General features: G+C 46.3%; 1 protein-coding gene across 9 annotated transcripts in view; it reads left to right on the top strand.

Moving 5' to 3' along the window:
- The window catches only part of SLC20A2 (solute carrier family 20 member 2), a 103,345-nt gene that overhangs the window by 61,978 nt on the left and 24,681 nt on the right, over nt 1-16,686 (top strand). For all 9 annotated transcript variants that reach the window (XM_057697641.1, XM_057697636.1, XM_057697634.1 and 6 more), the window contains 2 exons: nt 2,879-2,975; nt 11,904-12,020. In XM_057697641.1, coding sequence (XP_057553624.1) covers nt 2,879-2,975; nt 11,904-12,020 — 214 coding nt within the window. The remainder of the gene's footprint in view (nt 1-2,878; nt 2,976-11,903; nt 12,021-16,686) is intronic.

Below are 16,686 nucleotides of genomic sequence, written 5' to 3'. Positions count from 1 at the left end.
AAGAAGGAAATAACACCTACGGGGGTACATTTTTATCAAAAATAAAATGAGATGAAAATGAACACTTACTGAGATCAGTATTCTAGGGGGGAAAACAACAAAAATAACCTTGGTTGCACTTCTGTTTGCCTGTCGCGGGGTTGTCGCAGTGTTTTATAAGCCCTGCCCTCGGCCACTCAACCCATGCAGAGCACATCAGGGACACGCCCGCCTTCAGCGCTCTCCTTGCTTGAAGACGCAGCGCTTCTTCTAGACGGGCTCAGTCTCTTGGATAATCACAGACTTCCCAGTCCTCCCCCGGGGCTCCTGCTGTACTAAGACCAGTAACATCTTGGAAACTGCCACTTGCTCCTGCCTCCTCCCCCCTCTCCTTTTTATTTCCGCTGCCGGAGCCCATCCTTGCAGACAGACGCCTGCTCCTGCCCCACTTCCAGGGGTCACTTCCCGGGAAGCCTGTCCTCCGCGCCCCCGCTTCCGGTTGGGTACCTCCCTTTGTGTCCCCACAACACTCACTGTTTCTCATCATTGCACTCGCACTTGTACAGTGATTGATTTCCTGCTTGGCCCCCTGTTCGCTGTTTGACTGTGAGATCCGTGAGAGCAGAAGCAGTGACTGTTCACATGTGTAGGTGGCGCCCAGCCCTGCTTTAGCCCTTCAGAGACGCCGGTTGAGTATCTGTTAAGAGGGAACGATGGCTGCTTAGACGGGAGACGGGTGATGGGTGGTTGGAAGGAAGGAAGGAAAGGAAGGCGTGAGGGAGGGAGGGAGGGAGGGAGGGGGACAGGAGGAGAAGAGGAGTGAGACAGCTGTCATTTGCATTTTAAGAATAGGTTATTTGGGAAAACATAAGGTGATTCAGTTACAACACACAAACTGAAGACGTCACACCTTCAGAAATTACTGGTTGGGAGTCTTTCTTTAAGCCGCTGTTGCCCCTCCAGAAAACAGCATTTTGGAAGCGGAGGCCGCAGGCATGTGAGCACGTCAGCGTTTTGTTCTCTGTTCAGCCTGGGTTCCTGTCCCAGGTCCTCAGCAGAGCAGGAGATGACGCACCCCATGCCCGGCTCCTGCCCGTCCCTCCACACCTGCTCCTCACCTGCCCTGCCCGCGACAGTGGCCGGGACCCCCATGAGCCTGAATCACCTTCCACCCCTGCTCTTACTGTTCCTTACACCCCACGTCCATTCAGCTCAGGCCTCCTGACAAGTGCTGGTGGCACTTGAGATGTTCCAGGCGGGTTCTCGATGAGTTTACCTTCTGCAGAAGTACTTGACTTGCACACGTTTGCATTTGACAGTAGCAACCTTTGAGATGGATAGTCTCTACGTGTCCTGACTTCTGTAGCTCACATCAATGTTAGACCTATGCGGGTCAGTCAAAAATTATCCACACTCTGACTGCAGAATTTATTTTAATTAACTTCTAGAAAAGACAAATACATCATTTTTTGACATAATCTGGTTGCTTTTCAATACACTTTGTCCATCTGTCAGTACCCTCATTCAACAGTGTTTAAGGCTGAGCTGCAAGCCACGAACATACCACTGTCTTCACTTTTTCATCAGAAGTGAATCTTCGTCCTCGTAGGGCTGCTTTCAGGGGACCAAACAGGTGAAAGTCCGATGGAGCAAGATCAAGACTATAGGGAGGATACTTTAACACCTCAAAACGAAGTTTTTGCAGAGTGTCGACAGTGTGGGCAGAAGTGTGTGGACGTGCACAGCCTCCGACCACAAAAAATGAATCACTGCACGCTGCTCTTCTTTCGTGCAAGTCACAAGTGGGGCAGCCATTTTTGCTCGCACCACAGTTACAAGTGAACTGATGTAACCCGTTCACACCTGCACAGCAGTGACTGGGGAGACAGTAGCCTCGAACGGAAAGCGCTGATAAGACAGTGTGGCCAACTGTCTTAATATAGAAGTTTTAATATAAAACTGGGGTGCGGATAATTTTTGACTCATCCTCGTAATTTTCCTTTTATCATGGGTAGGTCATATCAGTGTATAAGAGTGTCTTACAGGGTTATTACAAATTAGCCCTTTTTTGAATTATTTAAGCAACAGCTATGTGCAAGTGCTGCATTGAGGAGTTCCCGGTTCGTATTTTTGCTTCAAAGCCTCCTGTAGATTTGAACCCTCAAACTCTGCATTTTAACTCTGTAAACTCTAAATTTCTCCCAGGTATTATTTTGCCTAAAACACATGTAGTGCTGTTCTTTTTGAAATGTTAGATTTGAAATGTTGTACCAGAAGCCTAAGGTTGTAAAAAAATATTTTCTTGGACAAAGAGCCCACAGTTCTTTTCAGTTTAATAGTTGAAGGTGAAATGCTCTGCCTTGTAGAAAGATTCTGAAAGTCATAACACATGGTCCTGTATTTACTTGTTTTATGTATATCAACTCAGCAACCCCGGATCGTGTCACCGAGTCACATAAAATCTAGTAGTAACGCGGTGGTGTTGAAGTCACTTGACTTTCTCATGGCGTCCTCGGAGGGTCAGGCTTCAAAATATTTGTGGAAAGTGGATTTGGGGGGCCAGCATGCACATAGTTAGAATAGCGAGCACCCCGGGTGCTGAAGTGGATGTCGGGGCTTCAGTCCCCAGAGCTGGCCTCACCAGCGGCCTTCTCCATCCCTACATCTGCTGCCAGCTCGTGTGATCCCAGCACTGTAACACGTCTGCTGGTCCCCACCATGGGCCCCTTGACACAGCACTCGTGTAGGAGGGACGACCCGGGCCAGCCCTGGATCCAGAGGTGAACACAGCCTGCGGCAGGGACAGGGCTTTCAGAACAGTGTCTCGCGTCATTTTGCCTGTGCTGCCTGCAGATGCCCCTGGAGTCCTGACCTGCCCCCCTGTCTCCTTCCCCCGCAGGAGGACCCTGTTCCCAACGGCCTCCGGGCGCTTCCCGTGTTCTATGCCGCTACCATCGCGATCAATGTGTTTTCCATCATGTACACCGGAGCCCCAGGTAAGAGCCCTCGGCAGGTCACAGCCAGCAGGCGGGTGTCAGAGTCCAGCCGTGGTGGTGGATTTGGGGCTGGCACTGTTGTTGGCCGACAGTTAAAAGCACTACTCACGGTCATTACGGAGCCGTGAAAAGAGTAGGAGATGTATTTACTTGTTTTCAGTACTCAGGAGACAGACATGTGAAGGACAAAGGCAACAGGCTTAAAGGTTAAAAAAAGAAAATTGAAATCCCTCTTCTGCCGCAGCTTCCTGGTGCTGAGTTGCAGAAAGCGATCTGACAGCCCGAGCCACCCTGAGCTGGGGGGGCCCAGAGGGAGGTGGGGAGCACGTGTAAGCAGTAGGTCCCCGCCTCGGGACAGTTTGCAGTGGCGGACTCTCACGTGGTCCGCAGCACAAACATCCAACCCCCTGGAACTCGTCAGACTCGTGAGTCCAGGGACTAGAGCTATGCTTTTCTTTTCCAGATACTGAAACCAACGATGATTTTCTTTTGAGAATTATTCCTTCTCTTCCCATTCCAATGGCTTTTGTTCTTTTTTTATTTCAAGGGTTTGGGGTGGAGCAGGGTTAAAAGTTCCTTTCTTTAATGTTTTCAGTGGGTAAACAAAAACTCACACTTGCACCCATTTCCGTGTTGATGAGCTGGTAACATTCTCATCCCTGTCTTGGGAAAGCGGATTCCCCTTTTCTCTCTGAGGTGCACCTCTTACAGCAGACCCTGAACACACCCCTTACTGTGGGGATGCCGGGGTCAGCAGAGATGTTTTCTCAGGTGTATTCGTGTGTTGTTTTCCTTCGTGTTACTGTGCTTATTTAAGGATCAAGATTCAGTTATGGGCCATATCCGACAAAAGTCTCCCTCCCTCTGTTCAGAAGATAAGGTTTCTACGAAATGGTGTGTCATATGACAGTTGAAAGCACCTTCTCCCAAAACAGGGGACTCCTTATTAATTCCTCCAACTGGGTTTTCTCAAGGCAGTTTTCCAAGATTTTAAGTAGCCACACCTCATCCTGCATTAGTGTGCTCCCCTCTTTCTGAGCGATTCTTAACACTGTGTAACCTGCTAGTTTGGCATCTCAGCCCTCAAAGCACGGCTCTTACAGCTTTGCATCCTCGTGGTTGGGGCTTTCAGACTTTGGGTGAACGTGGTGGGGTGGGGAGGTGACTGAAGCATCACAGCTGCTTTAAGTTCTTGGCGAAGCGCAAGGCGTCATAGTGAGCGGGGGAGAGATGAAACCCTAGCCTCAGATAACAGCGGCCTTGTGGCCCTTCCAGCTTGATCACTCGCGGAGTATGAAGTGTGTTTGTCACAGACTGTTTCCACGATCCATTAAAAAAGCCAGAGGCAGAGAAAGAGCAGTTGCGTACCACCAAGTTCACCCCGCCCCAAGTCTGTGAATCTCACAGAGCTTTCGCGTGGTGCTGGGTGGCCCCGGAGCGCCAGGGGGAGGTCAGCTGTAGCAGAGGGTAGCCTCGTCCACCTGAGCCCTTGTGCTTAGTTCTGTGAAGGCCCTCAGGGCCCAGGTTAGCAGAACAAAAAGCCAGGCAGCCTTGATTTAAGAGATTAAACAAATGAAGACTGGGGGTGGCTTTGTTGGACCGAGTCCTGGAAATAGGAACTGGTGAAATGACGACCATTTATCTCTGTTTCTGCACGTTGGTTTTTTTTTCTAGCCTCTAATATCTTCTCGCTCCCTGGTTCTTGGTCTGAATGTCAGAAGACCACAACTGTATGATTTTTTTTAACATTTGACTTTTTCTATACTTACCTGTTTTTTCCATCGCTGCTTTTTCTTTTTCTCATCTTTTGCTGCCGTTTTATTGCAGATTTGCTAGAAGAATCAGATTACTAAGAGACTAAATTAGTCTAGAGAAAAGGAAACTATATAATGGATGAAGCAACTAAGGATAGGTACTTCACAGAGAGCTTGTAAAACATAAATAATGAATGCTTTTATGGAGCAGAGTTTTACATGCATTCATCCTTTGCGTCCTCTGAACTCTGCTAGGCAATTGGCGAGATTGCTAACGCCCCTTGACAGGTGGGCAGCAGGCACAGCAGTGCTGCCCAAGGTCACGGAACCGGTGAGGTGCAGGAGCAGACTTTGAAACGGGCAGCCTGGCCCCGAGCCCCAGTGATGATGTTCTACCGACACACGACAGGGCAGGCGTAAGACACCCAGTGTCCAGCGTCTGGTATCTAATGTCACTGTTAATGACCATCAGAACACACTCAGTCCGAAAAGGACTTTGCTAACGTCTTGGCTTCTGGGCAGCATTTCTAGAATATTCAGTAAGTGAGTCCAAATCCTACTGTTATTTAAACATCAAAGGTTAACTTCGCCCTTGAAACTAGACATCAGTTCCATCCTGTCCCCTCATGCGGGGCTTCTCTGCCGCCGCGGTGTCACATTTGGGGATAAGGTTGGGCTGGGAAGAATCACGTCCACGGTGGCTTGGTCCCCTGCCCCTTTCAGGATTCTGCCAGTCGGAATTTATCCCTCCCGGTCCTTTTCTTCCTTAGAATGTTTCCATTCAACACACGGGGCCCCAGAGATAAAAGGGAAGAACGATGTTTGCCAACAAAAAAGAGTGGCAGTGTTCACCTTACCCCGTTTCAACTTTCAGAGCACTTTTCGGGATGGAGGTGAATTCAGTGGGGATCCTTGGGCTGCTGAGTTTTTAGTTACAAGGTTCTGGTTTGACGTCCTCTGTTCCTCCTCTCTAAATTATTTTGAAGTTGTTTGTATCCTGGGTTTAGTTTGATTTATTTTACTTCATATTTGACGTGACTTTTCTCAGAAGTCATCCTTGTTCCTCAGAGACTGAGTTAGCACTTTAAAAAATTGTCTTTGCATTTTTGTCCTTGAGAAAATAATCTGCAAGAAGCAAAAATAACTTGAGGAAATAAAGTGCTCACTTGGGTTGGGTTGGATACAGGCCAGAAGTTTATTTTTAATGATACCCTTCAGCCGTACAGGACCTGGTTTTTGTTCGGCACGTAAAGAACAAACACTGAGGTTCGTGGCCCACGGCTTCGCGGAGTCAGAGCAGATCAGCTAGTGACGCTTCCTAAGTTGGGGCATGGTCCCTGGACCAGCAGCCTCTCCATCACATGGTCACTTGTCAAAAATGCAGATTCTCAGGCTCTCCCTAGACTCACTGAACCAGAGGTGCAGCCCAGCGGTCTGTGTTTCCCAGGGAGCGCTCCGGGTGACCTGATGTGTGTGTGTTTGGAGAACTGCTGCTCTGACCTCCTCTTTATCATAACCTTTTACCAGAAACCAGAAACGCTGCTGTCTTATCACAGTTCTCATATAAGGGGCGCTCTTCAAAAGCTCTAACTAGCAGCCTCGCTTACTCCTCACCAGCAGGTGAATTCTCAGACTTAACCAGGCCTGGCTTCAGGCTTCCCCAGAGTGGTCTGTGCCTGAGATGGGGCTTCCTCCTCCCCCTCCTCCTCCTCCCCCTCCACTGCCCCTTCTCCGTCTTCTCTTCCTCTCTCCCCCCTCCCTCTTCTCCTCCTCTTCCTCCTCCTTCCTCCTCCTCCCCCTTCTCCCCCTTTCCATCTTCTCTCCCTCCTCCTTCCTCCTCCTCCCCCTTCTCCGGCCTTCCTCTTCTGGCCCAGCCCCAAGGGAGCCAGAGCACCACCCCTCAGGTCCCCGCTGACTCGGGAGAAGGAGCCTTGTTCCGAGAGGACCTGTGTGTCCTGTATTACTGTTCTACCTTCCAAGCTGGAGGGAAGCCGGGCGTTGGAGCTGCAGTGATTCCCAGCCCTGGGCCTGGGGCAGGGAGGGTCTGGACTGAGAAGAGTCTCTAGCACCCCTGAAAGCCAGATGCAGGATAGAGTGATTTAAATGCACTTCCTCCTCAGAATTATCATAAATGAACCCTGGTGTGAGAAAGCTGGTACCATATGCTGAAAAAAAATATCAATGATAGGACAAATTAGGAAATAGCATTTTTTTAAAGTTGCCCCAGGATGCCTTTCACGTAGGGAGCTCCTCTAATGCTTGAACGTGTTGCTCTAAAACAAAACAAAAACGAGTAACTTCATTTATCAGGGAAGGGAGGACTAGTAAAAGGTGATTCTACAAATGAGACAGACGTGTGTGTGTGTGTGTGTGACTGTGGGAAGATGTCCACAGTATATTGTTATGTGAGAAATGAAGGCACAGAAGAATACACACAGTGTGATTTACATCTATTAAATTTAAGGAAAAGAAAAAAAATTCTCACAAACACTCTGCACTATATGTTTGTTTATGTCTAGAAAATGCCTGAAAAGGCACACATTAGATAGTTAACAGTGCTTCTCTGGAAAGTGGGTTCAGGAGGGGAGGACTGAGGAATTTTCACATTTGTACATCACACAGTTTTATACGGCTGATATTTGTTTTTTTAACTTTTATTTTATATTGGAGTAGAGTTGATTTACAATGTTGTGTTAGTTTCAGGTGTACAGCAGAGTGATTCAGTTATACACATACATATATCCATTCCTTTTCAGATTCTTTTCCCATACATGTTATCACAGAGTATTGAATAGAGTTCCCTGTGCTATACAGTAGGTCCTTGTTGGTTGTCTATGGCTGATATTTATATAATCACATATTATTTATAAAATTAAACCAGAGAGAGAGAGAAGAGAGGGTGCAGGAGAGGCTGATGAGTAGTGAGAGGCAACTAATATGGATTAAAACCTCACTGGTTCTGTAGGATCTTTATTTTCTTAGATTCTAACAATGATTGTTATATATGAAAAACAAGAGATGCAGCAAAGTAATAATGGCTCCAGAAGACTGTGAGTGTTTCTAAAAAGTTCTCTACTTTTCCCCAAGTCACTTGGATATCCTGATCTTCGGGGGATTTGGGAGAGAATTGCGAGGATGCTTGAGGTTAGAGCTAAATCACTATTCATCACATCTTTGCTGTTCAGAAAATGAAAGGGCCTGAGATGAAAGGCCATTTAGGGGCTGGAGTGAGGCCTGGGCTTCCCAGCGCCCAGTGTGGGCTCCTGGCAGCCGCTCTTGGCCGAGGGCACGGCAGCCATCCAAGCCGTGTCCTACTTTGCCTTCCGCGGGCTGAGGGCGCCGAGCCTCATTGCCCCTGGAGCATCGTTCCCGGAAAACAGTTTGAGGTCCTCGCCGGAAGGCAGTTCAATATGAAGTATATTTGTCAAAAAATTTTGTTGTAAAAAGGTCACCGTTGAATTTTCAGAAGAAAAACAGGTTTCCCCTGGAGGTACATGGATTCAAGGGCTTTTCTGTGCTGGATTTTTGCATTTAATTGTTTTTTCATCCATGAAACTTGATTTTATATATTTAGTACAATTCAGAGCTGTGTCCTGTAACTGTCAGTCTTCATTTCTTATATGCAGGCCTTAAAAGTAAATCCGGTGCGCTTTTTTTTTTTCTTAATTGAAGTATAATTGATTTACAATGTTGGGTTAGTTTCAGGTGTACAGCAAAAGTTAATTAGTTTACATATATATACACACACACACACACATACATGTGTGTGTATGTATATTCTTTTTCAGGTTCTTTTCTCTGTAAGATTTAACCTTATAGGTTATTATAAAATATTGAGTATAGTTCCCTGTGCTATACCGTAGATCCTTAGTTATATATTGTAGTGTATATACGTCAGTCCCCGAATTCCCAATTTATCCCTCTCCCCTTGTTTTCTATGCCTGTGCACCTGTTTCTGTTTTGTATGTAAGTTAATCCTCGTGTGCTGTCGATGCTCTGTTAATTTACTAAATTGGTGTAATAATTTGGTAAGATGCAAATCCTGCCCCCGTTCTGTTCCTCTCTCCTCCCTTGCTCACCATTGATGACATCCCCCATTTTCCCAGTTCCTTTCCTCTTCCTCCCACCCTTGGTTTTTCTATCTCCCACCCTTTCCACCCTCAGTGACGTTCTTGTGACCCGGAAGGTGACTTGGGAGCTTCCTGGCCACTTCTCAGGCCAAACCGATGGCAAAGGCAGGTGTGATGGTAAAAGTTCAAGGGGCAGGTGGCATGGTGGCTTATTGTCTAAGAGGAGCATCAGAAGTCGCGTGCTGGCCTCAGTGTCTCCCTTTCGGATGTTGGTCCTGACACTCTGCAGAACCCACGTGACCTTAGTGTGGAGATGGCTTTGGAAGGAGAGGGTAGGGCAGCCCTGCTCTGCTTCACTGGGGGCTCCACTCGGCAGGGATGAAGGAAAACAGGGCCCAGGAGCAAAAGTGCTGCCTCACTTAAATGTTCCTGTACCCAGCTCCCAAACTGCATCCCGTCCCCAGAGTACCCAGAGCTCGTCCGTCTTAGAGCAAGTTAACTGACGCAGTGAAGCCAAAAGTAGCACAGGTAACAATTTTATCATCAGCTGAACCAGGCGCCACAAAGGAAATGGTGAAACCTCTTCAAAAGCCACGTATTTTCAAGCTGTCGTTGGTGTTGATGTTCGTTCATCAGTTTGTTGTTGGTAATTAACAGTTACCGCTCAGTTCAGCAAGAGACCGCTTCGGAGTGGTCCTTTACCACGTGTATCAGACTCAGACATGAGGACATAGAGCAGAAGCAGGAAGCCGCGGCCACAGGCTCGGCCAGGGAGGTCAGCCTGAGTGGTTTTACAGGCAGCTCCAAGCCTCGGATCCGGGGACGGAGCCAGGGCTAGAGCAGGGCTGCCAGCTGCCTCGGCACAGCCCCGCGTGGGGCCACGCTTCCTGGTGTAGCCGGGCCTTTGAGGGTGGGGCGGCCTGGCCACTGGGTGTCGGCTCCCACCGGGGGCCCCTCCGCTGTACTGAGGGTGGGTGATCTCGGGTTTTTGTTTTTCATATTTCTGTATGCTAAACCTGACTCCCCATTTAGAGTTTCAACTACCTGTTCTTCCTCTTACCATTACCAAAATGTCTAATAATACCTAAACTGAGTAACTGTGAGTTGGCGTGTATGTGTAGAACGGCTAACAGTGGAACAAAGCTTTTATCATTAGAGATTTATTTAAGAGTAGAGTTTTAAATAGTTCACTCCTTTCATACTTAAAAAAAAAAGTTTAACAATTTACAAAAGTGTGTGCTCATAAATTTTTTTTTATTAACTTATTTTTATTTTATTTACTGGCTGCATGGGGTCTTGTTTGCTGCACACGGGCTTTCTATACTTGCGGCAAGTGGAGGCTACTCTTCATTGTGGTGCACAGTTTCACATTGCGGTGGCTTCTCCTGTTGAGGAGCACAGGATCTAGGCACGTGGGCTTCAGTAGTTGTGGCATGTGGGTTCATAATTGTGGCTTGCAGGCTCTAGACGCAGGCTCAGTAGTTGTGGCTCACGGGCTGAGTTGCTCCACCGCCTGTGGGATCTTCCCAGACCAGGGCTTGAATCCTATGTCCCCTGCGTTGGCAGGTGGATTCTTAACCACTGCACCACCAAAGAAGTTCCTAAATTTTCAAGGTTAACAGTATGAAAGCCTATGTAGTGAGAAGGGAGAACCCCCTCCAATTTCTCATCTCTCCACAGGAGTGACCGCCGATTCTTTCTGGAACTTTTTCTGTCTATTCACACACATGATCAGAGTGTATGTGTGGGGTTGTTTTCTCCTCTAAACATAAATTGGGTCATGCTACACACACCGTGATCCAGCTGGCCTTTCTTACTTAGCTAGATCGAGGGCCTCTTTCCTTATCCGTGCATTTAGATCGACTTCATTTTTATGCTGTGCACCACACTGATGTCACATTTCCATGGAACGATGGGTGTATCGGTTGTCTTGCAAATTCTTACTATCACAAATAATGCGGTAGTGAGTACGCCTGAGCCTGTGTCTTTGTGCCTGTGCACGGGTGCACCCGTTGGGATGTGAGTCGTGCCTGAGCCACCAGGAGGGTGGGGCTCTGGGGCCCACAGGCTGGGAAGCCCGATGTCTCTCCACCCTCCACACTTTCATTGGCTGATGGAAGGGCAGCTTTGTGGGCCGGATTGGACAGTCATGACAAGTTTTTCTATGTTGTAATTCCATGAGTTGACACTCCAAAGAAGAGTTGAGTTTGAACGTCAGTGTCCTTTTAAAAAACTTTCCTATCTAAGCTGACTTTGTTTTATTTTATTTTATTTTTTTTTAAACAGTAGAAAGGGTTTACTTATGCATATGGAGGCCTTCACAGGAGAGACATGAACACTCAAAGAAGCGGTTAGACTTTGGGACTTCTGTACCATTTTGACAAAGAGTGATAAATGATGGAAAGTGACTAGGAAATATACAGAGGAAGCGCACAGAACAGAAGGGTTCCTTTAGCAAGGTCTTTGTGCAGGCTTACCTTGGTACCGGGGCCTTGTCTCCACTGGTAAGAGTCACTCTCCTCTTCCTGGAACAAGGAAGGCACGTTTCTCACGAGAAATTTATGCCCTGCTTTCAGGCCGTTACGAAGCAGGCAGCAGACTTTTCCTGTGTCTGCTGTTTCTCAATCTAAGCTGACTTTAAAGAGGTTTGTGTGTGTGGTCCGAGCATCATGTCCATTTAAAGCAGGGCTGCTGACTATTGAGAAACCAAAGAGGCAGCCGCCAGCCTTGCTGTGCCAGCTGCAGCGCCGGGCTTCACACTGCCCAGGGGCAGGGGGCGGGGGGACGACTAGGAGGGAAGGCGGATCCTTTCTTACCCCCGTTTGTCCACTCAGGAATTTAGACATTGAGATAATATTGTAAATGGGTGTGTTGCCAACTTAATAGGGAAACTTTTAATAATTAGCTTACTCACCAATTTAACCACATATTCACAAAGCTGTGTGTCTTAAACACAGTGCTTTGTCGCCCCAAACGCCTAGCACATTTCTTTTGGTGGAGAGTTTTATTAAACACAGGGTCCAGGTGGTGCATTACAGGGCTGGGGGATGGCAGGTGTGTGGATGTGAAGCCCGACCTTTCAGCAGTGTCCCCTCTCTCCCCAGTGCTGGGCCTGGTCCTCCCCATGTGGGCCATCGCGCTCATCTCCTTCGGGGTCGCGCTGCTGTTCGCCCTCTTCGTGTGGCTCTTTGTGTGTCCGTGGATGCGGAGGAAAATTGCAGGTAAGGGCTCTTCTGTTCTTCTGATTCCTGTGCCCTCGGTTGTCATCCGCGGTGGTGCTGACAGACAGAGGGAACACACACAGCGAGATCAGGCCAGGCCTTGGCACGTGGCTCTCAACTGCTTTCCGGCTCACACCTTTTCCTCGGTAACTTGGGGCCCGGGTGAGTGTGAGGTCCTAGTTAGTGGAAGGTAACTGTGCCTCATGAGAAATATTGGATTAAACAGAACAACGCCACAGTCAGAGAGCACGTCCCTCCCTCAAAGAATGGTTCAAGGTAAAAAGACTAGATTCCAAGTGTGATACCTGGAATTCTCATACATTTATGGTGAAATAAAAACTGGTACAGCCATGGGGGAGGTTAGTTTAGCAGTTTCCTATAAGGTTAAGCAAACATTTACCATGTGACCCAGTAATTTCACTGTTAGGTGTTTATCCAAGAGAAGTAAAGAGACGTGTACACAGATTGGTCAGCATACTTGCCACAACAGTGGAGACAACCCACATGCTCATTAACAAGCACGTGGTTAACAAGTACAGATAAACCAAACTGTGGTTTATTCGTACCACAGAGGATGAATTAGCCATGAAGAGGATTAACTGCTAGGAGAAGCCAGACACAAACGAGTACATACTCTGTGATTCCAGCGAACAGTAGTCCACAGCGACAGAAACCACTGGTTGCTGGAGCCCAACTACAGAGGGGCACAAGGGGACTTGGCAGGGACAGGAGGGAACTTTAGGGACAGGAGGGAGTCGTGCAGGGATAGGAGGGAGGTTCGCAAGGACAGGAGGGAACTTTAGGGACAGGATGGAGTCGTGCAGGGATAGGAGGGAGTTTCGCAAGGACAGGAGGGAACTTTAGGGACAGGAGGGAGTTTTGCAGGGACAGGAGGGAGTTTTGCAAGGACAGGAGGGAACTTTAGGGGCAGGAGGGAACTTTACAGACTCTGTCTTAATTGGGGAGTAGTTATAGGCTGTACTCATTTGTCATGGGTCATCTACCTGCACCTTTGAAATGTATAAATTTCATTGTATGGAAATTATACCTCAATGAAAGCAATTTTTAAGCAGATGAAAATTGTGGCTTAGAAAATTGCAGGAGCTATTTTCCTGTCACTGGCAACAGGATTGAATTCCAAGTCTGGAGGCCACACGCTTTTACAGGGCTCTCAAAAGAAAAGAAGTATTTACCTTTGGCCTCAGAGTGTACCTTACAATCGCATTTTCATATGGATATATCTGAACTTGAAAACCCATATTTCAAAGAAGAACAAAACAAATGAGGAGACATACCATGTTCATGAATGGGTAGACAGTACTGGAAAGACGTCAGTTCTTCTCAAATCCATCTGTACATTTAACACAGTTAAGTAAAGATCCCAGCAGGATATTTTGTAGATTTAGACAAGTCCCTTTAAACGTTGATATGTAAAGGGAAAGGAGGAACTGGAATAGGCAAAACAATTTTGGAAAAGAGTAAAGTTGAAAGAGACCCATACTGCTCAGCTTTAAGAGCCACAAAAAGCTACAGGAGAGTGTGGAACTGGTGAAGAGAGAGACACCTAGATTAACAGAACAGAATAGAGTCCAGAAACAGACCCAGAAACATGGCCAATTGATTTTCAACAAAGTACGAAGTCAGTTCAGTGGGGGAAGAATAGTCTTCATGATAAATGATACTGAACAGTGGGGCATCAAATGCCAAAAAGAGAACCTTGACCTAAGCCTTACACCTTCTAAAAAAAATTAACTCAAGATGCATCGTAGATATAAATGTAAAATAGAAAACTATAAAATTGGGGGGCAAAAAGGGAAAACTTTTGAGACCTTGGGTAAAGCAAAAGGTGTTTAGATATGACACCAAAAACACAATTCATAAAAGAAGTTGGTAAACTGCACTTCATCCAAATTATGAACTATTACTCTGTGAGAAACACTATAAAGAGAATTTGAAAAGACAAGCTGCAGCCTAGGAGAAAGTGTTTGCAAATCCCCTAATAAAGGACTGGTATTCAGAATATATAAAGAAAGCTCAAAAAACAACCCAGTTAAAAATAAGGAAAACTTTGAACAGACACTTCACCAAAAAAGATACACAAATAGCAGTGAGTCCATGAAAAGCTGCTCAACATCAATAATGCAGATTAAAATCACAGTGAAACACCACCATGCACCTGCTGACAAGGCTGAGGAGCAGCTAGAATGCTCCTGCGCTCCTGCTGGGAACGCAGAATGGCACAGCTGCTCAGGAAACCAGTTTGGCGGTTTCTTGTAAGTTTAAACATACACTTACGAACTTCCCTGGTGGCGCAGTGGTTAAGAATCTGCCTGCCGATGCAGGGGACATGGGTTTGAGCCCTGCTCCGGGAAGATCCCACATGCCGCGGAGCAACTAAGCCTGTGTGCCACAACTACAGAGCCCATGTGCCACAAATACTGAAGCCTGCACACCTAGAGCCTGTGCTCTGCAATAAGAGAAGCCACTGCAATGAGACGCCTGTGCACCGCAACAAAGAGTAGCCCCCGCTCGCCAGAACTAGAGAAAGCCAGCGCACAGCAATGAGACCCAGTGCAGCCAGTTAATTAATTAATTAATTAAAATAAATACGCACTTACCCACTCCTAGGTATTTACCCTAGCGAAATACAAATTGAAATTCACACAAAAGCTTGGATATGAATGTTTATAGCAGCTTTACTTGCCATCACCAAAAACTAGAAGCAGCCTGGGTTATCCCCAGAACCAATAAACAAACACGTACTTATGTAAATAAATACACCCGTGTACTAGAACACTGCTTGGCAGTGAAGAAGAGTGAGCTACTGAAACCTGCAAGGACATAAACGAACCCCAGACGCATTAATCATGCCAGGTCAGAGAAGCCAGCCTCAAAATCTCAGGTCTTACGATTCCATTTCTATGGCATCTGGAAAAGACAAAACTCTAGGACAGAGCAGATCAGTGGTTGTCACGGGCTAGGGCTGGGCAGAGGGGCTGACTACTAGGGGAGCTTTAGGGGCTGATGGAAGCTTTCCCTAGCCTGATTGTGGATTGTCTACAGGAATCTAGACATTTTTTAGAATCAGGATTCTCCACACACAGAGCCAATTCACTACGTGTAAATTTAAAAGCTAATAATAAAAAAAATACATTAATACATATAACTCCAAACTAAGTAGTGAAGCCACGTTGATGACGGGTGATAACCAGCTCTTCTTCCCCTCCCATGTAGCTGCTTCCCACTTTAGGCTGAGAAGGACCCCCCCCCCCCCCCCCCCCCCCCCCCCCCCCCCCCCCGCCCTTAAACATCCTGCTTGGCTGACTTAACCCCCTGGGAGTGGTAAACTATACTTAAATGCTCTGATGTTTAAAGGCTTTTTCTGATAGCTGAATCTTAATGTCAAATGGACCATAAAATCTTTTCTTCTACCTTTAGGCTATAATGTTACAGCAGGAAATTGACATCACTATCCATTCTGGTTTCCCAGGAGATTCTTTGGTCAATGCCATGTATTTTGACATTTCAATATATTTGTATCTTGTTCTATTAATTTCAGTGCAGACTGTGGTTAAGGGTGTGAACAGAGAGTAAACTGACTGCATTTTACTACCTGTGTGACCTTTGGCAAATGACTTAACCTCTCTGGGCCTCAGTGTGCTTGTTTATAAAATAGAGAAAATAATAATACCTGTTTCACGTGTTAACAGTTTTTTGGGGAACCCCCTGGGAGTCCAGTGGTTAGGACTTCAAGCTTCCACTGCAAGCGGGCACGGGTTCAATCCCTGTTCAGGGAACTAAGATCCCAGAAGCCGTACCAGCGGCCCAAAAAAAAAACAACTGTGTTTTTTTGAAAATTGTTACTATAATTTTTACAAATATTATCTTTTCTCATCTAGATTGTAAGCAACTTGAGGTCAGAGATCTGTATGTACACTTTTTTGTTCCTTGCAGTATAAAACAAATTTAATTTTTAAAAATCTATCTTGTATCTGACTATCTAGTTAAGTATAGAGGTAAAGATGATGCGTGAGCATGTCTAGCAGAGGAACTGAGAAGAATGTTTGCATTTCAGTTGGGTGGGCAAGAGCTTAGACATTCGCGCAGGGAGATGTGAGGCTACAAGGTCATAATTCCACAGCACCACACACCAGATTCAATTAAAAATGCTCTCCAGCTTCAAAACCGCTTTTCAAAAATCCCTGGTTTCTTTTGAAAGTAAAGGATTTTTAAAGTAAGTAGAATCTCTCTGTTCCTTTTGAGGAAAATGATTTACTTGTTTCCTAAGATTTGGTGACCTGAAGAAATCTGAGAGCAGTCATTTATTGAACAGAAGAAAACCAAACAGACTGTAACAGTATTTATGAAGACAAAAAAGGATAAACATTTCAGGGATTCTGAGGTTAGTTTAAGAAAACAGAAGGCGGATCTAGATGGTTGTAAAATTTACAGAATGTTTACCTTGGGAATCAGATCTAATCCTGTCTTTTTTGTTGCTTTTGGATGGATAACTCAGGCCTAAGCCTCCATCTTTCCCTCCATAGCCAAGTTTTCTAACCTGTGTTTCCCAGATAATTGATTGAACTGTCCAGTTTATTTTCTCTTTTTTTTCATTCCCAAAGTAAGTACGAAAGTAACACGATATTTATTTTTATATTCATTTGTC

The sequence above is a fragment of the Hippopotamus amphibius genome, chromosome 10, assembly GCF_030028045.1.
Source record: "Hippopotamus amphibius kiboko isolate mHipAmp2 chromosome 10, mHipAmp2.hap2, whole genome shotgun sequence".
NCBI lineage: Eukaryota > Metazoa > Chordata > Mammalia > Artiodactyla > Hippopotamidae > Hippopotamus > Hippopotamus amphibius.
The sequence above is the reverse complement of the archived record's forward strand: the minus strand, read 5'-3'. Positions and strand labels throughout refer to the sequence as shown.